The sequence below is a fragment of the Metopolophium dirhodum genome, chromosome 5 (assembly GCF_019925205.1).
Source record: "Metopolophium dirhodum isolate CAU chromosome 5, ASM1992520v1, whole genome shotgun sequence".
Lineage (NCBI taxonomy): Eukaryota > Metazoa > Arthropoda > Insecta > Hemiptera > Aphididae > Metopolophium > Metopolophium dirhodum.
The window spans coordinates 8,003,089-8,029,932 of NC_083564.1; the positions used below are offsets into that span (position 1 = coordinate 8,003,089).

Sequence of the window (26,844 nt, forward strand, 5' to 3'; positions counted from 1 at the left end):
ATCTTGTTCTCTTAAGCCTAAAGTACCTATAATGGCTAATATTATATATTATTGTCGTATAAACCTTAAGAAGCTTTCTTCTAAATAATTAAACGGGTTTCCACGATGCATCAGATGTGGCGAAGAACACAGATCTGACGTATGCACTATGTCACCAGAATCTCCGGCCAGGTGTGCTTTATGCCAAGGTAGTCACCCAGCAAATTACAAAGGCTGTCTCGTTTAGAAAAAACTAAATTACAGACCACCTCGTCGTGAACATTTCATATCTACTCCCAAATCTCATACAAACTTTCCTAAAACCACCTCAAATCCCAATACCGATAAACCATCATAATATGATATTGAAGCTACTTCCTCCAATCATAACCATTCCCACTTATCTCCTAATACAGAAACTTTATTTACATCCTTTATTACCGAGTTCACTGCAATCATAAAACCCCTCCTGTCTCTGCTAACGGCTTTATCAAATAAAGGTAAATTGTAATTCCATACACGGTTATACGTCCACCATAATATATTGTATCATTTCATTTTATATTCTTATCTAATTATCTAATTATCTAAATTATGCTAGAATAAGATACTATCTATTGTAAACCTTATCTATATTATATATTGTAATAATTGTCGAACTATAATAGTTATATACTGGAAGTTCTAATTAAACGGGTTTTAATCACGGCATCGTCATTAATTGTTTGTGCGTTTTTAAGGATTCGATTCGCCCAATGAAAGAAACTATAATAGAACCGGGCCCTACTAATAACAAATAAATTTCAATGACTTTTTTGATTAAAGTTATTAATTTGATATACAAAACCAAAAACGAAATTATTATATAATATTAATATATCCTGTATGCTATTATCTATCAGCTATCATGATAATTGATAACCATAATAAATATAAATATTATTATTAATAGATAATATATATGTATAATGTATATATTATAATATATAAGTATTAGGGTGGTGCTTAAAATTCAACTTTTAAAATATAATTGTGGCACCTTGCCAATTTGTTCTATATGATATAAATGAGGTATAGGAAAAGTTTCAGGTGTAATAATTAAGTTTTATAGGTCGCTACCAACAGATAAAATAATGCTACAATTTCGCCAAAAATAGGTATAGTCGATAATTTCTATAGATCTATAAAGATAACGAGAAACACATTATTTCGATAATATGGGCACAATATTATAATCGATAATAATTTCTATAGACTCATAAAGATAGGAAGAAACATATTTCACTACGGGTGTCTTGGTCACAAATTCATAATCAGTTTACATTGTCATCGTATTCGTGTTTAATGTTTGAAATTGTTGTAGCTTTTTATACTTATTTTGTGCTAAATTTATTTTTTTAACGTTAATCTTGCAGTTACTATAGTTTATTAAACACGTCTATTATGGCAACTAGTATTAAGTTTCGACGAGACAAACGACTGAAGTATGGTTGATCCGTGAGATGTCACAAAATTTAATTGAAACTAAATTACCTTCAAAAAAAGAGGTAGAACTAGAGGAGTTTCAACCAAGAGAAGATTATAAAGAATTATTGAACCTATGTATTATTTTCTTGGGGGGAGTTCCTAAAAAAGATATATATTTTAGATCCCCTGGTGGACTTCATCGTGCTCGATGGATGGCAAAAGCCATATATTCCTTAAAGATATATTTATTTAGAGGACAATTTAAGCTGACGAAAAAAGAATATGTAGGAATTTGTGACATATTTTGTATTTTTACTGTAAGAATATACATAAAATATTGGTTTCAAGCTGCTACAGCGATTTACTCACCTAGAAATGACCTACAACTATTAAAAGATTTAAAGAAATACGAAGAAGTAAATGTAATGATTTCTAAAAAAGCTATGAAGAAATTCCTTGGCCATCTTTGGTACTTATCAGAAGAACTGATCGCATTCGCCTTTTTTGACGAAAATGTTTCTTCCGAAACAAAAAGAAACATGGTGGTTGCTATGCAAAATGAAGGAACGGAGCACCAAGTGAAACGCATAAGTTTGGAACCCGATATTGTTTTAAGAAAAAACTTAGAAGATTTTGTACCGACAACACTCGCAAATTCTTTGACATATTAGGAATTTCTTCTCAGAGTTTTTTAATAAAGATGTCGACCATTGAGACGAAGACGAAGATTATAAAAAAAATTTTTATTAATATTTTCTTAATATTAGGATTTTATTAATATTTTCTTAATATTAGGATTTTATTAATATGAAGATTTTACTTAATATTAGGATTTTATTAATATTAGGATTTTCTTAATATTAGGATTTTCTTAATATTAGGATTTTCTTAATTTTAAGATTTTCTTAATATTTTCTTAATATTAGGATTTTATTAATATTAGGATTTTATTAATATTAAGATTTTCTTAATATTTTCTTAATATTAGGATTTTATTAGTATGAAGATTTTACTTAATATTAGGATTTTATTAATATAAGGATTTTCTTATTAGGATTTTATTAATATTAGGATTTTCTTAATTTTAAGATTTTCTTAATATTAGGATTTTATTAATATTAAGATTTTCTTAATATTTTCTTAATATTAGGATTTCATTAATATTAAGATTTTCTTCATATTAGGATTTTATTAATATTAGGATTTTATTAGTATGAAGATTTTACTTAATATTAGGATTTTATTAATATTAGGATTTTCTTAATATTAAGATTTTATTATAAATTATAAATTTATTTATTTTATTAATAATATTATTAATATTATACATATGTTAATTACTGACTAATATTATTAATATTAATATTAACTAAAAAATGGGGGGGTCCTACTAGACCGAAAACAGTCGGGCGGGAAATATCCATTCACCCTATAATATAGATAATTGTTTTAATTGTTTTAAAACTTAGAAGATTTTGTAACCGACAACACTCGTAAATTCTTTGACATATAAGGAATTTCTTCTCAGTTTTTTAATAAAGATGTCGACCATTGGGATGAAGACGAAGATTATAAAAAAAGTAAAGCAATCGTTCAGTCAATGAGAGTTGTCAACGATATTGCAGAGAGAGGAGTGGCTTTGATGGAGGAATATAACAAATTACACACCACAAATGAAGAACAAAAACAGTTCCTTTTGTTACTAATAAAACAGTTTAGGCAAAAATATCCGGACAGAAAAAAATCAACTTTAATATTATAATAATGTAAATATTTTTAGAATGTAATTATAACATAGCTAATTAAAATAATAATACCTACCTTATATGTAAAAATTATACTAGATAATAAAATATACAAACAATTAATTTTTTTCGAAATTTATCAATTTTCAATTCCTGGTAGCGACCTTCAAAAAAAATTCAAAAAAAAAAATTTTACCTGTAATAGTATCTCCGAGGTAGGTATAAAATAATTACGAGGTGCCTTCAAATAAATTGAAGAAAAGAATTTATTTGCCCATATAAGCATCTCCCTAATAAGTATATCTAAATTATAGATGATTACCTAACTCACCTTATTCACCTAACAAAGGAAAAAAAGACGGTATTTGTTAAAACATAAATTATTACGATTGTATAACATAATTTATACATATTTTTAATCTCCATTCTAAATAATACCTAAGTATATTTTTATTCTATTCTATTCTTTTTTAGACTCTGAAACCAATATATCTACCATCTTTTTGAAACAGGTTTTAAAATGGAAATAGGATAATTAATTAGACGTCAAAATCATGAAATATTTATAATTTGTAATATTGTATACAGCTGCAGTGAACTTACGTATTAAATTAGCATCTTTAAAATTTCCAACAAAATTTTATTTTGTCAGCTGTGTAAATATGAAGTGATTTGAAATGTGTAAATATATAGATATAATATGACATGGACACAATATGGTTCTTAAGTATGTTTTACATTTTTTATTTATAAAATATTTTTCAAATTTCATGTTTTTCGTCTGTATGTAAATAAATATTTTGATAATGTGATTTTTTTTTAAATTAATCACCATTTCTATAACTTCTTTCCAATTTTTTTCCGATCATAGTTTCCCGTGTTGTATGCTATTTTATTTTGCATTTAAAACATTAATAGGTACATCCTATAAATATCAATAATTTTGTTTTATTATCCTTAAAGAAATTTATAACTCGTTTAAAATTAATTTCGTTGGCCGTTGCACGTATACCCAGCAATAGTGTCCATATATAATGTATAGTATCAGGTTAAACTGTAAAACTGCAAAACCACCTATAAAAAGATATAATAATAAGTATATGTGTTGTAATTTATAATTTATAAGGGTACAAACTACAAGACATAAACCTTTTTGGGGTTGCTGTCCTCAGACAGGTATTATGGTCAGTAAAAATCGTTAAAGCTACGTCGTGTATTGACGACATTAAAAAAAAAAACTTATTTAAATATAAAATAAAGTACCTATGTAATAGGGTAATATAATGCAATATTGTATTGTCGAATGAGACAATTCAATATTTGGACGTAAGTAAACTGGACCAAACCAACCACTGTATAAATTATAAACTAACAAAGATTTTGACCGAAAAATTCGTGTGACGGTTATTGAAAACTTGATTTATTTTAATTAAAATAATAATTTTATTATTTTTATTAGGTACTCAACCAAACGGTTATTATTTTTATAGGTATCTGATCAAAAATAAATTGTTTGAAAAATATGTTTTAAATGTCTGAAGTAGCTATGTTAGGGCAATATATATTTTTTTATTTAATATGAGCTGTAATAAAATAAAATTTAAACGGTAATTATTGTTGAACAGATAATCAAATTACAATCGTAGAACACAATTTATTTTCTCAGTACCTATAAATCCAATTTAAAATGTTATAAACTGGTAAGCGGTAGGTAACGAAGAATTGGTTTAATTGACAATATTGAATTGAAGACTTTGAAGGTACCTATAATAGTAACCACGAGAATAGACGCCGTAATGTGTATTTCAATTACTCTTTTTTTTTATCATCTCGATTAATGTTCATTGACAGCGTAACAAATGAACTAACCTATATATGTTCTCACTTCTAGTCATTGAACTGTACGTAATTCAAAATCAAGCGTAGAATTGCTATAATATTATACATATTATGTGAGTCGATTTTGCACTTCTGTTGTGTTGGGATTTTTATAACTATATATTATTAACGGGCTAGATTTCGACATAATCTGTGTGATTCGACTTTAGTTCCTCAATCTAACAAGAAACCAAACATGATTACTATTAATACAGATATCAATTAAGATAAACCAACGCATTACGGGTATTTTATCAAGATTAAAAAACGGATTCTGCCTTATCAGTCATGTCCAATCACCATTAGTTTTAAGGGATGGAGAATCCAATTTTGGGGCTTTAGAAATAGTCGGCATTTTATACAGCGCATCAATTACCAAATTGCTGGCAGGGTTATAGGTTAAGTAATGTTTCAAGGTCTCAGTACAATAATACGTCAATACTCATTGCTATAACTTTAATATAGTTATAAGGTTTTATGCTTTTATCAGATATATGTAGCTTTATAAATAATAATAATAATGGCAAATATTGTAAACTGCATAGTTGTTTATAAGAATAAATAATATTATCTATAAATATATTTTCATATTTTCAGCAGTCTATAGTTTATTGCCAATAATTTTGTATAATAATATAACTATATTATAGTGTGATATACTGATTTATAATCAAACATGTTTTTGAAATAGGTATTATACTATCGTTTTTTTTTTACCTTTTATTAACATAACACATTCAAACAATAAATACTATGAATAACTATGATCAGGTAATAATGGAATTAAATATAAATGCATTACTCACAAATAATGTTTTTTATTTAATTATCATACACATTTTGAAAAAAAAATCACAACTCAAAATAATAGGTTAACGTTCCTAAATCGAAACTTAATATATAAACATTAAACATATAGATGTTAAGTATAAAATTTTTAAAAAACAATACGTTAAAATAACTTAATAATAATATTATTTATAAAACTTAAACAACAAAAAATTTTTTTTTAGATAGCATCAATACTTCCTATATTTCCAACATCGGAAAAACAGATGTAGACATATTTTTTAATACGTATGTATATATTATAGTTATAGCATAGGTAGGTATTGATGTATTTTTAATTTATTTTTAAACAGAAATGATTTTCTTGTCAAATATTTAAAATAATCTGAATACTTTTGACGTGTATTACACAAAAATACAGCTAATATTAAATTATTAGTTTTTGGAAATATAGCAACACTATAAGTAAGTTTTAATGGGGGGTTTTTTATGTGCTTACAATTATAGTAATAAAAGCACACAGAACTCTATCTTATACATTCAAATACTTTTATTACATAATAACTTATAATACATATAATACGTAATTTGATCCCTAACACATTACATCTCACTATTATTGATTAGACTAACGATAATAATAAAATAGTTCTTATTAATTTCCAAGTGAAAACCTACTGAAACACGAATAATAATTATGCTATTGAAATATATTATAATAGGTACTAGACTAGATATTTTAAAAAGTTATAAAATAATAATAGTAAAAGTGAAGAGATAGATATATTGTATAAAATACATTATGTCTACTGATCATGGAAAACAAAGGGATCAGGGTTGGTCATCGATTACGTGAATGGACATGAGTACCTACTAGTCAAAAAAAAAGAAAGTGAACTAACTAAAAAAAAGAGAGAAAACAAATTTCTATTTGAAAATATGAACCTGACAATATGATAAATATATATAATTATACATTATAAATATTTCTACTCGTCCGCGATGAATCAATATTTATCGATCGATAATATCGATATAGTTGGATAATATTTAAAAATTATGTGTTAGGCACTTGATCAGTTTGTAATGATTCTCAGTGAATACGCACAAAGTCATAGGCAAATCTCACAAGATGTGGCTCGGAAATATATTTATTAGGACGAGAACGCATATTATAACAAACGATTCCCCAGATGATCATATATTATATAAATAACAGAGTTGTGCTAGTTGCATCTCCATTGGTCCAGTATACAGGATTTTACGTTTCCAGTAAAATATTCATATAACTCGCCCATTCTGTTAGTTAATAAAAACATAATAAAACATATGTTATTATATTTTGAGATCAGTTTTGTCAAGGACAAGCGGAAAAGTTTGTTGTTTTCACAGGAACTTTAATAATAATAAAAAAAAAAAAATACAAAATAATATAGTTGAAAAAAAAATCGAGTCGATGACAAAAATAAAATGGAAGTTTTCTTTTTTAAATTGCTAACATAGCGATGGATTTAGAGTGACTAACTCTTTCAATGTTTTTTTTTTGAATTTTTTTTTGTTTTTTTTATTTTTGAGACCAGTTTTAGTTTTAAGTACAATGATTTGAAGTAGCACTACATTGTAAATATAAAAAATAATATCTTATTATTATAAATACTACCATTAATATCATATAATATTGGATACAGTACTTATTATTATTATATTTTAAAATTATTTTGGCTTTAAATACAATACTACTTATATACGCTTTAATGCTAAAGTACAATTATCTACCTACATATAATCATTACCAAGACGACGTACACACGCGCACTATTACATGGTGTCCATTAGTCCATTAGTATATTATGGTATAGATGAATTTTAGTAACGGTGCTTCCGTGATAAAAAAAAAAACGTCGTGTCACACAATTACTCCGTTCGTGAAAATAAAACCTAACCGCATATTATACTAATAAGGACACTCAGTAATCTGTATGTGAAAATAACATTTATACCGATAATTGTATTAAGCTAAACTATATGAAAATACTGTACCTACCAACCGATACGATGTTGTTAATACAATTTATTACGAGATAAAGTCGACGGATAAAAAATGTGTTAATTGTATGTAATATTATATATCATGTTTATTTAATTTATCTATGCAACATAGTGATATTATTATATGCTATATTATGTATATTATAAGAACCGGTAGATTATTGTAAGCAGCACGATTTAATTTAAATTTTTTTTATCAAGAATTTAGTTTTTTTTTAAAATTTTTTAAAGGGTTAGTAGTTTTATGGTTAGTCTTAGTATATTATCTTAAACGAATTTAAATAACACAAAAATACAAAATAAAAATATTATTTTCTCAAAATTCTTACCAAGCAATACGCCGTTGACCGGATCTATTTGTTAAAGAACAAATATTTAAACAAAAATAAAATTGAAATTAGTTTTACGAAAACAATGTTTTAAAACGAAACCCTGCGTTAATTTTTCGAATTTATAATTTATATTATATAATATATAGTAATAATTATCGATTTTCGTTGTATAATAATACAAATATAGCTCATTATTATAATGAACAGATCGAGATAAAATAAATAAATAAATATTATTTTATCAATGTTATTTGTACAACTCAAGAAATATATTATTATACTTATAATTATTTTTTTCACTATTTCAAAATATCAATAAACCGATAAATCTGTTTTTATGGCCATAATGATAAATATATAATATATATGTATCGAAAAAGCTTTGGGAGGTGTGTATTGTGTATACATCTCTAATTTTGTGTATTTCTTTTGAAACCGAATTACAGTGCCGACATTACTTATATACTCTTATATACGATCACGTTATCACATAAATACTTAATATTATAAATAGGTACACCATTAGTTAATTACTGCTACATTAATAATTATAATAAGACCGTAAGCTAACCGTCTAACGTTAACTCCGGCGTATTAATTGAGATTTCCCTCCGTCATTTACCGGTGATCGTTTGCGCATTTGCATATCGAGCGGAGCTAGGACGATGGCGAAAATATTATGACAGCCGTGAATATTATTGTATTCGCCTTCGTTGTGGCCATAACTCTGCGATAACGGTTATCGCGGTCACGGTAAACAGCAACGGTCGGCAATACCAACCGCTGCGGATTGTCCGGAAAAACGTCAAACTTTTCGAGGTCGGATGAACGAAAAAAGGGGGAGGGGAGGGAGAGAGTGAGACAGTGAACTTTTCGGAGAGGTTGGACGTTTGGGTGAAGGGGGCGGATAGGGAAAAACAAAGAGATATTTGACGAGAGAAAAACGCATGGCGGGAAAGACAGAGAGATAGAGAGATAGATAGAAAGACGATAGGAGTTCATTTCTTCGGCGGGCTCTCCCAGCCGTTTTCTTTGATCATGTGTGCCATTTCGATTATGTACTTGCCCTCCTTGTACTTCTGGCTGGATTCGAACGCGTGTTCCTGCAACACATACGAACACACCAAAATAATAATAACGTATATTTTATTGTTTGGCATGTATACAGTACGTAGACGTTACGAATAACCCCACACGTATACACATTGTCAGGGAAAAAAATAATAATAGGCAAGAACCAGAACCAGAATAAAAAACGAAAATAAACCAGTGAGTTCATGTTATAGAGTTTTTTACTATAGGCGAGTTTATTACCTATACCTTTATCTAAGAACACACATTATTACAAAAACTATAAGGGTTTTTGAAAATATTTTTTTTAATGATTTCAAGTAGTTACAAAACAACATTTATCCCAAACAATTATTAGGTATATATTATGTTGTATTATTGTAATTTTTTAAGTTTTTCACTTTTTTTGTATGATAATATACATTTTTAATTTCATTATATTCTAAATAAGCTGAATATTTATCGGAGTACTTCGATGTTTCAAAATCAAATTCGACCGAGTATTTTTTTGGTTAATTAACTTTGTGCACTAAGGATAATAGGTTTATAGACCCATGAAAATGGGTTAGGAAGATATGGGTATATTCAATATTACTATGGTTATTTTAACAATTTAATAATTAATATTAACCTATCAACATTTATAATTTATTAAAATGGTCTAAGTATACTAAATACTAGATCCCATATTGGTATTTTAAATTATGTACATCAACATTTTGAAAAAAAATTATCCGTTAAAAAATTTGCGTTAAAAAGAGAGGGGGGTATCATTTGAAAACAGAAGTTTGTAACTCCAGAGTCCTTAAGTAGTACAAAAAATATCTTGAGAATTTGAAAATAACATACTTAATATAATAATAATGACTATATTATTTTCAAATTTTTGAGGTATTTTTTGTAATTCATTAATGAAGGAAAAATTAGGGTTAGAATGCTCGGTGAATCATTTGCGTCTATATTCAGTAACATGTTACTGCAAAAAACTGCAGTTTTAAATGTTATAATTTTATAACGTAGTAGGTATGGTAATTTTAATAAATGTATAAATAATTTCATGATACAATATAACTACAATGAAGAATTATTACGTATACAAATTATAATTGAATAGGTAACTAATATTAACAAAACGCAACTGCAGAGTCACAGCACAATATTATATGGAGTACGTTTGAAAAAGAAACAGTGAATTACATTTCCAACTTTATTAAATCCTCTGAGCAAATTTTCTCTATAGCATAACACCCATTGAATATATTGTTATTTGTGTTTTGTTGGTTGTTGGTATTATACGTAGTATAATATGATGAAAACTGATTTGGTTTACGAATTATTATAATAACGAATAGGATTATTTTACGGTGAAATGATATTTCTAAACATTAGTATAAGTTCAAAGAAATTAAAATACCATATTATGTATAGTTCGCAGAATGACAATGTGACGAAAAAGATCTCTTAAAAATGTAAGCCGACCGATAATAATGGGTATTTTTATACTGATAATTTTATTTTATAAAATGTTTTAAAAAGTAAAAAAAAACTTTTACGATAATATTTAAATATTATGATGTAGTGTTTTGATTGTATATACTTTGATCTCTTTTTATTCGGATTGTATTTTTCTGTTTTTATAATATACTTATTCTTGTAGATACTATACACTATTACGTTGATCACGGGACATGATAGTTATTAATAATAAATACACGGTAGTTGTACACTCACGTATTTCCAACCCAGGGTGGTCTTACAGCATTCACAATATATATCGGCGACCGCATGCAGTCCGGTCAACAAAATCCTTTCTTCTGCCGGGCCGCATCCAACGTTTACACTAAAGAAGAACGAACAAAAGTCAATATTTAAGTTATAATATTATATTATGTTGAACGAGGAGGGAAAAAACTTAATGGGTATCCGCGCGATGACGTTAAATAAAACGTAGAAACGTTAATATTATTCACGATCTTATATTATTTTATTATGTCTACAAAGTTACAGAGTGACTCGCCGCTAACGAAACATAATAATTGTATTTCACTTATTATTTCAAGTCCCAAAAAAGGTATAACGTTAAGAAACATTAAAAATAATTATACTTACACAGAATTGAAAAGGTATGCTCTTCCTTGACTGCCTTGAAAAGACTGAAACAATAAAAAAAGAAAAGAAATTATTAAAAAACGACATTAAATAATATATCAAAAAATAAAATCGACTAAAATGCTAGTTAATATTTATACATTGTTAAAAATGTATACATATAAATATTATATTAAATAAATCACCCATTATGTATAAACACTATTACAATAAGTTATTCAATACTGTAATACATTTTTAATATCAATTCTATATTATTAGAATTTAAGTTCTAAATCTAAACATATTTCGCTTTGCGTGTTATAAATTATAATAATATTATAATGTTTAGAATCTAATGACATCTACACGAAATTTCCGGTAAAATCTTTCAATTGCATTGTTTTATTGTTAAATATACGTCGGATATCAAATTGTTTTTAAATTTTTATTTCCATTATCATATTATAGAAATGTATACCACATTAAACCTATACGGAATATTGATGTATAGGTATTACAAATTTACTTAAACAAATCAATTGCATAGGTATATGGAACGAAATATTCCACTTGTTGGTTGTTTATTCTTTTTTAAAACGCAAAACGAAATGTTTACTAAATAATTAATATAATGTCTATGCATCTAAAATAATATAATATTATCTACTATATTATCTTACAGTCTACAGATGATCGTCGAACGCAAAATGAGCGACACATATTATTGAACAGATATTATATCGATATTTTATCGTCGCAATAAATCGAAATTTTAATGAAAATTGAAAATAATGTCCTGTACTCCTGTGTGTAATTTTATGACTAATCGGTTTTCAAACCAACCCGACCATTAACCTCGTCACTCAAGATTATGTCGGTAGTTTAAAAAAAACCCATTTTATTGCACTTATAAATGTCGATAAGATTACGGAAAAAGGTAATTAAAAATAAAAAAATACTGATTATTTTTTATTTATTTACCATCGACTCGTGACATCATACTAGATAGCCATAATATTATACACTCCGGCACGATTGATGTAGGTTGTATAAAATAATTTTCTATAGGTACTCATGTACTCGTACGAGCAATTAACGAATGACTATAATATAGTATAATATGGATCCAATTTTCCGGTGCGCTTTTGATTGTGAGGAATTAACGATTTATGTATTAACACGAGTAGTACGACTATAAAACCTTTGAAGTGAAAATAAATGGAGCAAGTAAAAAAAATAATGAAAAATAAATCAATAAAAATAACAAAACCTGATACCTACCGAGATAAAAATTACAGTACAGCGCGGTAAAGGTAATTTAATCAACAATATAAATGGGTGTGATTTCATTGATTAAAAATATATAATGTGCCATTGTTATGCAAGTAAGGCGTAAGGCGCGCAACAGCAAACTGTTTATGTTATTAAAACTTGAGACTACCTACCTATAATATAGATTGTAAGACCCATTTGTATATTTCTACGAAATTAAGTATACCTAACGTATTTGCGCATACGATAGTGTTAAAATGCCTCTAAAACGCAATTCTGTATTAATTGAATTATGTAGTATATTGGCACCCGTTATAGGTGCCCAGTATAGATAGTATGTAGGCCTTTTGCGGTTTGTTCACACCCCTACAATTTCCTGCAATTTCCAGCGATCGCTGTTGGCATTTCAGTGCCATCGTTGAAATTTTTTTCAACAAAAAAAAAAGCAAGAAATCCACAAATAGTATATAATTTTTTTTTAATGTATTTCGGTCCAAGCGATATAATATTATGCGATCGGTATTGATAAAACGGTACTTGATCACCCGTACGGCCGTATATAGATAAAGGAAGAGACGGAATTGTTAGAGAGAATCTTGCGTAGGGAGATGAAAAACAGCTAATTTCCAATAAATATATTTTTATACCTATATTTTAGTGATCGTAACAATTAAACAAAATGGTAGTAGGTACTTTGCCTGTTCATCACAAAACCGTTCGTACAAAACGGTACCTGCGTTTTAAAGCGACTATGGGGGATAATAATGATTAATATTATACCACTGGCTACTATTAATACTGCAGTCGTGGTTAACAACGACCGTAGAAAAATTGGTTTTTTTTTCGGGCGCATAACAACGCACTGTTTCTATATTATACGAACCGCCATCGTTATAACTACTGCCAGCGAGTTCTCACTAAATCATTAATATTATCGATTCCTGGGGTAGCTTCCTAAATTTATTGTGTAGTAAATCAGCCAGAAAATAACTACACATATCATAGGTAGCAGGGCTAAACTTAGAGGGGGCGAGCAGAGCTCAGGCCCTGGGCCTCGCGCTTTTTGCTTACATTTGGAGGCCTCGCGTTTGAAAAAAATGGTAAAATTGGTTTAAAAATTGGTTAGGTTAGCAAATCCTAAGGACGGCCCTGATTATTGGTAGGCATTACTATTATAATATTATAATAAGCATCCCGGGTATCGGTCAGGCAGCAGCGTAGGAAAAAAATAACCAAAGGTACGTAGGTATACGTCGTATTATAATAATAACGATGCGTTTAATATAAATATATTTATTATATTTAAGATTCGTTTTACGTCGTGTTTAATAGCCGAAGTGTTGTTTACGACGAACAACGATTATTATTTACATAATAATACTACGTCATATGCCTTTGCGTCAGCTGTGGCAGACAGTCAGACGCGGTCGGACGGTTTTGATTTTTTACGATCTCGTTTAGTGTTTACGTTATAGAAATTATATTTTAGCTGGGTAAAACGGATATGGACGTGAATCACTATTTAGAACGACTGACCGCGCACGGCGAACGTTATCATAATTAATTATTGGACACGTTACACGTATAATATCAGGTATATATACCGTCGCTGTATTGTGGTATATACCTTATACCTACCCGTCCGTGTTGGCGGTGAACCATTTACAAAACGTTTTATTTTATATTAATTTATAATAATATAACGAGTAACGATGCGTAACGAAATCAACGACGATAGATCGCGGGACAACCGGGCACGACGCCACAATTACGAGCTAGATAATAGCGATCGGCTTTTGAGAGCTGCACAATGCGATATTATTATTTTTCATTTATCATCATAATATTGTATAAAATATAATAACAATATAACTACATTATTTACGCTTTAAATTAATTCAAAACGTTTGCTGCGACGCGCAACCCGTCTATGCTGCGGTAGGCCACACCAGACGACCAATCATCTGGTTCTCGACTGCTGCTGTAGGCTCTTTCGGATTCCGTAGAAAAAAAAAATAAATAGTTTTAATGGGATGGGTATTCAGATGATGCTCGTTCGGATATTATTACCCGTTCCGTTTATTTGATAGAAATTAAAATTATTATAATATTATAATAGGCGTCTACTGATAAGAGCACGCGACCATAATAATATAATATATATTATCATATTTTATTTGGACAAGTGTGGCTTATTAACTTTTAACAATAGGCCCATTATAATAATATATGTAGGTACGCCTTAAACTTTAGTGCAATTATATGATTTCGGAAAAAACAAGTGGGCAAACGTGCGTTGAAAAATATGAGATCAAACAGGTTACACACCTTTATATTATATATATAATACCAAATTACCATCAGCCTCGCGTTATTATGATAATAATACAATATTAGATCTGCACGAAATCTAGAAGGACCTAAGCGGTTGCACAGCCCGTTTTTAATTTCGATTAGATTTGAACCGTAAGCGTAATGAACGAAATAAAGTCGATTCTCGATGGTAAAAAAATATCTTACATTCAAAGATTTAACAACACAACTCTAAATTGATTGTTTTTTATAAATAGAAATTTGAAATTGTTTTACCCCTTTGAACTTTGAGCTACCGAGAGTCGACTGTACTGTAATAATATATATTATTATATTAAGTTGAAAGAAGATCATAAAACGCACTCGACGCGGACCTATGTATAGTATCGTTATGATATTATATATTATTATGCTCACCGTGCAGCAGTATTATTATTATTATTATATACGACGTACCACAACAGCTACTGTATATTGTATTGTATTATATACGATAACAAATAACACAAAAAACAGTGCCGTTGCCAGTTATTGTTATAAAATTATGTTTATTGTAAAATTATTTTTATATCCTTAAGTGGTAGAATAATATTATTTTCTATCTGCGCGGACGGAAGGTTTAGAGGTCAACGAGTTTAATAAAATGGGGTTTAGTGGTTTTTTTTTTTTTGAAGGAACAGCTGCAGGTGAATACTCCGGATTACGAGAACGTCGAATAGGTTACCGTATAGTATACTATAGTAGGCATACTGCCATATAATATTATATTATGCGTACTAGCAATAATTAACCAACACTATGTCTTTGTGTGTTGTATTCCCTATTTGTATTAACGTATAATATATTATATAGATTCATAATAGGCGATAGTAGTATCAATATTACGTACTGTCGCGTATTTGAATACGAATAATATGCTACGCGCAAAAAAAATAAAGATTAAAAACGAACTTAATCGATACCGGTGCGGTAATATGATATAATTGCACGCGGTATGGTGTGTACCGTATACGCACATGCGTAATATGTATCATAATTGAATAATAATTGCGTCTGTTAGATAAGCTTTTGGATGAATTTATTATAATACATATTATACTTTGTTACCAGCTGGCCGCGGAACGAGGGACCTATGAACCGAAACGATTACTCTGCGCGGTCTTGTAGAATTATTAATCGATACAAAGGGAATTTCGTAATGCCCTGTATTAAGTACATTATCATTATTAATTAGTATGGTTATTACTGTTATCATCATCGTTACCGTCGGACGAGCGAGTGGTACCTATACAAACGAATCGGCCACCAATGACCATAAAGTTCAATACGGAGATTAGATATTATATAGAACACACTAATACACGTAGAGTTGTTAGCACGACACGAAACGAAAAAAAAATACAAGACTACAATATTATTATTTGCTGACTTGCTGTTAAAAAGAAAATATAGAATATAATATTATATTGTATATACTTTATAGTTTATAAGTTTGTTGAAAAATTCGGTTGGTTGTATTTTAAAATCGAATTTGACGTATTGCAGTATACCACAATTTAATAATATGGCTACATTTGTCATTCTGTCATAAATCATAATCAATACGTTATTATATAATTGTCATTTTTTCCGTTTTCATTGAATAATAAATGCATCATATTTAATACCTGTTATTATTTAAACGCGTGTTTTATTTTATTGAACATATAATCAAATCATTTTATACTCGTTTTAAATAAATATATTATATCTAGGTTTCGGAAATATACTACATTATACGAGTTTATTAATTTTCATTAAAAATATCTAATTATTATAACTTATAACTAGTTATAAGTATGAGTACATTGGCTAATCGATAATATTTCGGTTAAAAATGCACAACATAATAATTACATTATTTACATGTACCCTACCTACTCGTGTGGACATAATTAATCTGAATATCAGAAAAAAAAGTACATTTCATTAAAATCGTACCGGCTATATTATGTGTGTACCGTGATAAAAATAATCAAATATTGAAATATCCAACGTTACTAGTGTTGTATAATAAGGTACATTTAACTGTAGTCATACTCTTTAATATTATATCAGAATTCGATACGCCAATTCTATAAATTGTTATGCTTACCTATAGTTCTGCCCTGCTATATTTTATATACGTTATTAATTCAGTTTTATGACGTGTATCGTAAAAAAATTTCTAAATTAATTTATTTCACCCAAATCAATTGTAATAAATTGCATTAATAATAACTGCTGATACGTAAACCAACTGAGCTATAAGCTCGTATCATCCGATATACGGAGTTCATAGATATTATAATTCGTTTTATAGTAAGATACTTATGCAATTAAAAATATGACTATAAATATTTCAGAAGCAAAATTAACATCAGCGTCACATAGTATGGATACGGTATTATAATATTTAAATATAATATCGACTTTAATCTTTTTATAATTTTATTAAATTAAATTTGTTTGTATGTTCTATTAATCTTACCGATGGTTTGTTAATTAAACTGATAAATGTGAAAAAAAAATGTATTCGCATACACCACATGGCATACATAAATCATAATAATATTAATATACTATATGATATAATGCGGTTTGTATTATTTTCATTATTCTGGTTCGTATGTCGCAATAATTTTTCCTATTAAAATAATTACACTGTACGTACAAATGGGAAAAAATATGTCATTTCGTTTTTATATACATATATGTAAAATGTGCATGTAGTGTTTAGGCTTATCTCTGCGGTAATGATTGCGGTGGTATACTAATAATCTGTGGTAGGGGCCTAATCTTTACAAACGAAATAATAATACGTAAAAATCTGCGCAGCGAGAGAACTTGACGAACTCGTAGTCATAATTTACGTCGTCCACGTGCGCACAATACAATATACAATTATTATAATATTATACAATTATAGTATTGTCTAATATGATATATTATTATAATGATATGCGTGCGCATATTTACAACAATGTCATACAGCATAGGCGTATAACTAGGTGAGGGCTATAGGGTCTAGGAGGTGTTTATAGCACGTTCAAATATTTTGTTATAGCACCCCCCCCCCTCTAAGTAAATTGGATTAATATTACCTCCTTATAATACTAGTATATGACGCATTAAATCCTATATAGTGATGAGAGCAAAACGATTGGAAGAAAGTACAAGAACGATTTTCAAACTGATCACTGTTACAGTGTTAAATATTGAAAAAGATTTAACGAATAAATTAAAAAATGAACATAATATTGTCAATACATATTATTCAACTGTAGACAGGAGAACTGTTTTAATATATAGATAGTTACTATTATTATAAATCTTTTGTTTAACTAATTCATTATTGTTATTGTTGAAAATATCCACATTGTGCTTAAGCAGATAAAGTAATTTGCAATAATTTGTATCGTAACTCGTAAGCTTTGTATAACTTTAACACTCACAAAATGTAAGGTCTAGTTGTGCTTGCAGTTATACATAGCACTGTAATAGCAGTTTAATAATAATATGTTATATGTATATACATTATTATTACTTCGACTAGGTGTTCACTGCGATTCTCGTCGAAACGCCTTTTGCGGTTTAGGTACTCTGTGTTCATTGTTAAAATATTGCGTCGCGATTTATGTCATTACGGCAAGTACATACAAACACAGACACACACACACACACACACACACACACACACACACACACACACACACACTTATATACATAAATATAATATAATATGTAAAATACTTGGTATATAGAGAGAGGTTTAACGGCGGCGGGTCGAATCGAAAAATAATCGCCATGTTGCAGTTGGTGCAAGCTGTGTATATAATATGACGACAAAGCGCGTGCTGCAGCGCCGCCGCTGCACATGCACATTTTTAATTCGTCACGTTCGAAATTTTCGTGTACGCTATTATATTATATTTCGCGTTTACAAAACCGCATTGAAAATGCAATAAACTGCATGTGCATGACTGCTATACACATTTTGACGATATTACGACGTATAATCATAAGTAATAAATAAATAAAATAATATATTCAAATTCAGTACCTACGACATTGTAATATAATATTGGAAAACATTGAAGCTTCGTATTGTTTATAAAACGTACAGTAATTTGATGCGTAAACGGCACATGTCCAATACGACCTTAAAATCCTTGAAACCGGTAGATAGGTGCCTAGAGTTTTTTTTTTTAAACATTTCTTCATGTGATTAGCGGTACAATTATTGTGGAGCCGTTTCAGGACGCGGTGTATAAATATATGGTGCTCAGAGCAATAATAATAATTGTGCAACGGTCGCGAAAGCACGTGGTTTTCGTCGACTTGGCGAAAAATCAAAATGCCGTGTACGGATTTTTTTTATTTTTGTTAATTTTGTTTCTGAATTTGAAGCGTGTCGAACAACAATAATAATAATACACACACACACACACACACGCGTATATGTAATACGTCGCGCGGTGGTGACCTCTGTCGCGGTAACAGTGGTCCGCGCGGACGAGCTGCGGCGGGTGGGTAACACGGTGTACCGCACTGGTAACAACTGCGCAGATACAAACAAGCCGCCGCCGCCGTCGTCGATAAACCGAACGAAAACATCAACACGGGCAAGTTTCGCGTGCTATGGTGACGTCACGCGTTCGGCTGCTTTTCGCGGGTCTTATAATACATATATACAAACTATGCGTATACAGGGCGCTCTCGAAAACACGACCGTTTGACCTTTGAGCAAGTTAAAACTCGCGTTGTAGTCGTCGCGTGCGGTCCCCGGCCGGGAGAGGAGGATCCAACTGCAAGCGGAGGAAAATAAACATAAGATTCATGATATTATAATATTATTATTGCTCACGCGGGAAAAGTGCGGAAAAACGAAATCGCGCCATTATAATATTATATATTTATTATTATACACCGCGCGTATATAATATTTTTTATGACTTGTGTATTATAAGTATGACTGTATGAGTACAAAATATAATACTGCCTAACCGTCCCGGTTTAAATAATTAATATTATAGCTCAGCGCGAGTTCGTTTCAATAACCACACGTCTTATCGTATTATATTTATTAGTATTCTCCATAAATGCAAACATCCATTGATATTGGCGTTGTAAACAGCGCAGCACGGCTATGTATGCATGTTTTGTACGCCGAGAGAAATGTGTGAAATAATACATTTCACAGACTGCATAAGTTCCGTGAGCATTTTCAATCGGTGTTTGTTTTTTTTTTTTGAACATTAATGATTTTGTTGGGTTTAAACAACACCACGATATAGTTAACATTTACCGAGTATATATAATATATACTTAAGTATTACTAAGTATATAATATAATATATGTATATACTTGTATAACTACTATATATAATAAATAATACGCAGATACTAATTTATTCTCGGCAGCTGCTGGCTTCATAGAAACCTTCCGGAATATATCTATACCTATATAGGTAAGTGCATGTAAGTGACGAAGTTTAAAAAGTTAATTAAAACGTCAAATAATGTTGTATTATACCAAACAAAAAGTGGAATGCGCGCATTTAATGAATTTCAGATAAATTTATTAAAGGTTTAAAATAAACAAAAAAGGTTAACTGAAACCACATTTTCTTTTTTAACACATGGCTGACATTATAGAAAACTGTTTTTGTTTACTGCACAGTGTGAATATAGCGCCTCCTCCAGTATGGGAGTCCCCGCGGGGATTGACCTATTTCTTGAGTTTATTTTTAAAAGCCACCATGAGCCGTTGTATCAAAATGCCAGTAGTCCTTGACACACAGCTTGATGCATTTGTTTATTATTACTTTTCGAATAAAAATTTAACGACACAATAATTATTAGACAGACAGTTATTTGTACCTATAATAAATAAGCAATACAATAATGATTTAATACAAAAATCCGAGTCTTATTAGGTTAGGTTAGTCTTAAAAAGGTTATTAAAAAGTAAATTAATGCGAGATAAGAGTACATAGAAATACCTAGGTACATTAAAACTACATTATTATTTTTTTCAGTACTATCCCAAAAACTAGCTAACAATAGTTATCTACAGACAACAGAATATCATAATATGGGGCACGTACGATAGACAATGTAGCCACGTGAAAATAGCACGACGGATCGGATCGCATTAATATAGAGAAACTCGAAAAGTGCTTTGACAGGACAATAATATATTGTTGCAAGACGTGGAACGGAGAATTTGAAGTTTTCTGTCACTTTTAAATTGTAATCTACAGTAGAAGTAATTTAGGTACCTAATTATTCAGTCGTTAAAATTGATTGGTTGTATACATAGGTAGTTTAATATAAGTTATACCTAACTAGTTACTATAGGTACTCTATATTTTGTTGCCAGTTTGTAATAGTTAAAAGCAGAAATCAGATAAAATATTTCAAACAATATAATATTATGTAATATATTATTATAATTATTTTATACTATCTGTCATATACTGAATCATCTATAACATAAATCTCTTTTAATTTATTACAATCGATTAGACCGATTACGTCTAGTTATAATGTTTTTTTAAGTATTACTGAATATAATTTCTAATAATTATAATAATTATATACACAATACAATAATAATTTTAATATATTGATAAAGATTTTTAAATTTGAACTGACATATTATATAATACATGCCTATCGCCTATCATCTCACTTAATATATTGTAATAAATTAAATAGAAATATAGAATAGATAATGTGTAAGGCATTTCAATTAAACATTCTTTTTTAATCAATAGTCTAATATTAAAAAGCAGATCATTAATATACCTATACACTGAACTTAACCTTCCTAACAAAGTATACAAATAAATACAATAATATCTTCTTATAATTTTGTTTATCCAACGTTTTTTAAATATTTAAAGTTATATTATGCACGTGCGGCCAGTAGAGCGCGTATTTGTATAATATCAGAATATAATGTATAACGATTTGACGTCATGTTGATGTTTAGTTTATTCGTACACGTAAACATAATGTTCGTAACGATGTATATGGTGTATTCAGATAGGTACACTGCTACCGAATCTCTATTTAAAATCAAAATAATTGTGTAATATCGAATGGTCATATATTCATATAATATCATGTTAATATATTATTTATATCATCAGGATTAGAACAATCTACTACCAATCAATTTTGGTTAAACGCCTAACTATGTTATACTTCTGGACCGAACTACGCGTCGTGTACATAGGTACTGAAATAATACGCCCAAGGATATTATACAACAATATGAAATGGATTCATTTTTTATCCATATTTTTCGTACCAATAGTAATACAATATACGGAAAACAAACATAGACGAGCAGCCGCGGTACAGTTTTGTAGATGAGAATCGAGTTTTGTAAACTTGAATTCATCCCATTGACAGGAAAAAAATGTCGCGTTCGCGCGTGATAAAATTTTATAATGGGAAAATGTTGATGCGATAAAAAGCGAAAAAAAACTGGTGTCAAAATAAAGTAACTTATACTATTTACGGTTAAACGGAAACCCACAACCATATGATATCGTTCGGATATAGGTCAATCGAAATTTTTATGATAATATCATATTTATTCGGAAATAATTTAGAGCTGAACTTCTATGTGATAACAATCATTTACACAATTGTGTTATATGACGTATTTAAATCTGATAATTTATACGCGTACCTATAAGGTAGAGAAAACGCAAGTCCTATGTATAACGTATATTATAATGTTTCCGTGAAAATGTATTATGTCTATGGTACAAATAATAATAATAATAATAATAGTAATAGATACATTTAAATTAATTGTTTTTTTTTTTTTATTTTTCTATTACAATCATTGTCGTTAATGCACTTTTTTTAAGTACGCGCTAAGATTTTAATGTACGAGCAAACATTTAATAGAGGTTTTTTGCAGTCGACGGATATACTATAAAATCGAAAACACTCAGTTGATGGTTATCTGCGCGAAGGATTTCAAGTGCAATGCACTGGTGCGCGTTTTTATTTTTTTTTTAATACGCAAAAAACGTGATTCTAAAGAGTACAATGTACATAATAATAATATATAGGTACATCTATATTGTTTGGTAAGGAAATAAATACTCGATGTTAAAACACAATATTTATGAAAACAAAAAGACAATATTATACGCATACACGAATAAATCGATATTTAGGAAATAAAAACAAAATCTGTGGCATCCACTAAAAGCATTGTATTAAAATATTATATAATATTATTGTATAATGTATATATAATATTTAAAACCGCTTTGATAAACTATATGTATGTCTATATTATACATATTGTTTAGATATAATATCGAGAGTCGTTTTCCGTGTTTTGACGGAAATGAGAAAAAAAATATTTACGAAAAACAAAAAATAACGATCGAATGACAATGAAACGAGATGCCATCGCCACCACTGTCGTTCGTTCGGGCCACGGATTGATATATATATATATATATATGATAAAATTATAAAATACTATAATTTCCGCGAAGAACACAATCGACGGGGTGGAGAACAACTTAGGATATTACACCGCGACAAGGACCGGCGCTCCGTTACCACGGTAACTCTGGTTTTGACCTACTACGACACCACCATCACCACCACCACTACCACCAACGTCACCTGCACTTCCACCACCACGACCACCACCAACCCCACAATCCGGTACTCCTACAACAGCTGTTGTTTTTGTTGTTGTTATATATATATATATACATACATACAGACTACGTGTGTGGCAGAGCACAGAAGACGTTTTCTTTTGTTTCATCGTGAGCATATAATATCTACGCAGCGTCGTCACAGGGCATTACCCATTAGCTAATATTCAGTGTGGGGTCGTGATTGATAAAAAAATTAACTGCATTTTTACACGAGAACACTGCAGTCTACAGACTTAATAAAATAAAATTAACGAAATATCATCTCACTTAATATATTGTAATAAATTAAATAGAAATATAGAATAGATAATGTGTAAGGCATTTCAATTAAACATTCTTTTTTAATCAATAGTCTAATATTAAAAAGCAGATCATTAATATACCTATACACTGAACTTAACCTTCCTAACAAAGTATACAAATAAATACAATAATATCTTCTTATAATTTTGTTTATCCAACGTTTTTTAAATATTTAAAGTTATATTATGCACGTGCGGCCAGTAGAGCGCGTATTTGTATAATATCAGAATATAATGTATAACGATTTGACGTCATGTTGATGTTTAGTTTATTCGTACACGTAAACATAATGTTCGTAACGATGTATATGGTGTATTCAGATAGGTACACTGCTACCGAATCTCTATTTAAAATCAAAATAATTGTGTAATATCGAATGGTCATATATTCATATAATATCATGTTAATATATTATTTATATCATCAGGATTAGAACAATCTACTACCAATCAATTTTGGTTAAACGCCTAACTATGTTATACTTCTGGACCGAACTACGCGTCGTGTACATAGGTACTGAAATAATACGCCCAAGGATATTATACAACAATATGAAATGGATTCATTTTTTATCCATATTTTTCGTACCAATAGTAATACAATATACGGAAAACAAACATAGACGAGCAGCCGCGGTACAGTTTTGTAGATGAGAATCGAGTTTTGTAAACTTGAATTCATCCCATTGACAGGAAAAAAATGTCGCGTTCGCGCGTGATAAAATTTTATAATGGGAAAATGTTGATGCGATAAAAAGCGAAAAAAAACTGGTGTCAAAATAAAGTAACTTATACTATTTACGGTTAAACGGAAACCCACAACCATATGATATCGTTCGGATATAGGTCAATCGAAATTTTTATGATAATATCATATTTATTCGGAAATAATTTAGAGCTGAACTTCTATGTGATAACAATCATTTACACAATTGTGTTATATGACGTATTTAAATCTGATAATTTATACGCGTACCTATAAGGTAGAGAAAACGCAAGTCCTATGTATAACGTATATTATAATGTTTCCGTGAAAATGTATTATGTCTATGGTACAAATAATAATAATAATAATAATAGTAATAGATACATTTAAATTAATTGTTTTTTTTTTTTTATTTTTCTATTACAATCATTGTCGTTAATGCACTTTTTTTAAGTACGCGCTAAGATTTTAATGTACGAGCAAACATTTAATAGAGGTTTTTTGCAGTCGACGGATATACTATAAAATCGAAAACACTCAGTTGATGGTTATCTGCGCGAAGGATTTCAAGTGCAATGCACTGGTGCGCGTTTTTATTTTTTTTTTAATACGCAAAAAACGTGATTCTAAAGAGTACAATGTACATAATAATAATATATAGGTACATCTATATTGTTTGGTAAGGAAATAAATACTCGATGTTAAAACACAATATTTATGAAAACAAAAAGACAATATTATACGCATACACGAATAAATCGATATTTAGGAAATAAAAACAAAATCTGTGGCATCCACTAAAAGCATTGTATTAAAATATTATATAATATTATTGTATAATGTATATATAATATTTAAAACCGCTTTGATAAACTATATGTATGTCTATATTATACATATTGTTTAGATATAATATCGAGAGTCGTTTTCCGTGTTTTGACGGAAATGAGAAAAAAAATATTTACGAAAAACAAAAAATAACGATCGAATGACAATGAAACGAGATGCCATCGCCACCACTGTCGTTCGTTCGGGCCACGGATTGATATATATATATATATATATGATAAAATTATAAAATACTATAATTTCCGCGAAGAACACAATCGACGGGGTGGAGAACAACTTAGGATATTACACCGCGACAAGGACCGGCGCTCCGTTACCACGGTAACTCTGGTTTTGACCTACTACGACACCACCATCACCACCACCACTACCACCAACGTCACCTGCACTTCCACCACCACGACCACCACCAACCCCACAATCCGGTACTCCTACAACAGCTGTTGTTTTTGTTGTTGTTATATATATATATATACATACATACAGACTACGTGTGTGGCAGAGCACAGAAGACGTTTTCTTTTGTTTCATCGTGAGCATATAATATCTACGCAGCGTCGTCACAGGGCATTACCCATTAGCTAATATTCAGTGTGGGGTCGTGATTGATAAAAAAATTAACTGCATTTTTACACGAGAACACTGCAGTCTACAGACTTAATAAAATAAAATTAACGAAATATCATCTCACTTAATATATTGTAATAAATTAAATAGAAATATAGAATAGATAATGTGTAAGGCATTTCAATTAAACATTCTTTTTTAATCAATAGTCTAATATTAAAAAGCAGATCATTAATATACCTATACACTGAACTTAACCTTCCTAACAAAGTATACAAATAAATACAATAATATCTTCTTATAATTTTGTTTATCCAACGTTTTTTAAATATTTAAAGTTATATTATGCACGTGCGGCCAGTAGAGCGCGTATTTGTATAATATCAGAATATAATGTATAACGATTTGACGTCATGTTGATGTTTAGTTTATTCGTACACGTAAACATAATGTTCGTAACGATGTATATGGTGTATTCAGATAGGTACACTGCTACCGAATCTCTATTTAAAATCAAAATAATTGTGTAATATCGAATGGTCATATATTCATATAATATCATGTTAATATATTATTTATATCATCAGGATTAGAACAATCTACTACCAATCAATTTTGGTTAAACGCCTAACTATGTTATACTTCTGGACCGAACTACGCGTCGTGTACATAGGTACTGAAATAATACGCCCAAGGATATTATAC

At 29.4% G+C, this 26,844-nt stretch overlaps 1 protein-coding gene across 1 annotated transcript in view; it reads right to left on the minus strand.

The window, feature by feature from the left end:
- Window positions 1-5,860: 5,860 nt before the first annotated feature.
- The window catches only part of LOC132944405 (protein yippee-like 1), a 49,107-nt gene continuing 28,123 nt past the window's right edge, over window positions 5,861-26,844 (minus strand). Inside the window, exons 3-5 of the mRNA XM_061013725.1 lie at window positions 11,420-11,463; window positions 11,042-11,150; window positions 5,861-9,342 (exon numbers count right to left, since the gene is read on the minus strand). Of these exons, the coding sequence (XP_060869708.1) occupies window positions 9,238-9,342; window positions 11,042-11,150; window positions 11,420-11,463 (258 nt within the window). The 3' untranslated portion in view covers window positions 5,861-9,237. The remainder of the gene's footprint in view (window positions 9,343-11,041; window positions 11,151-11,419; window positions 11,464-26,844) is intronic.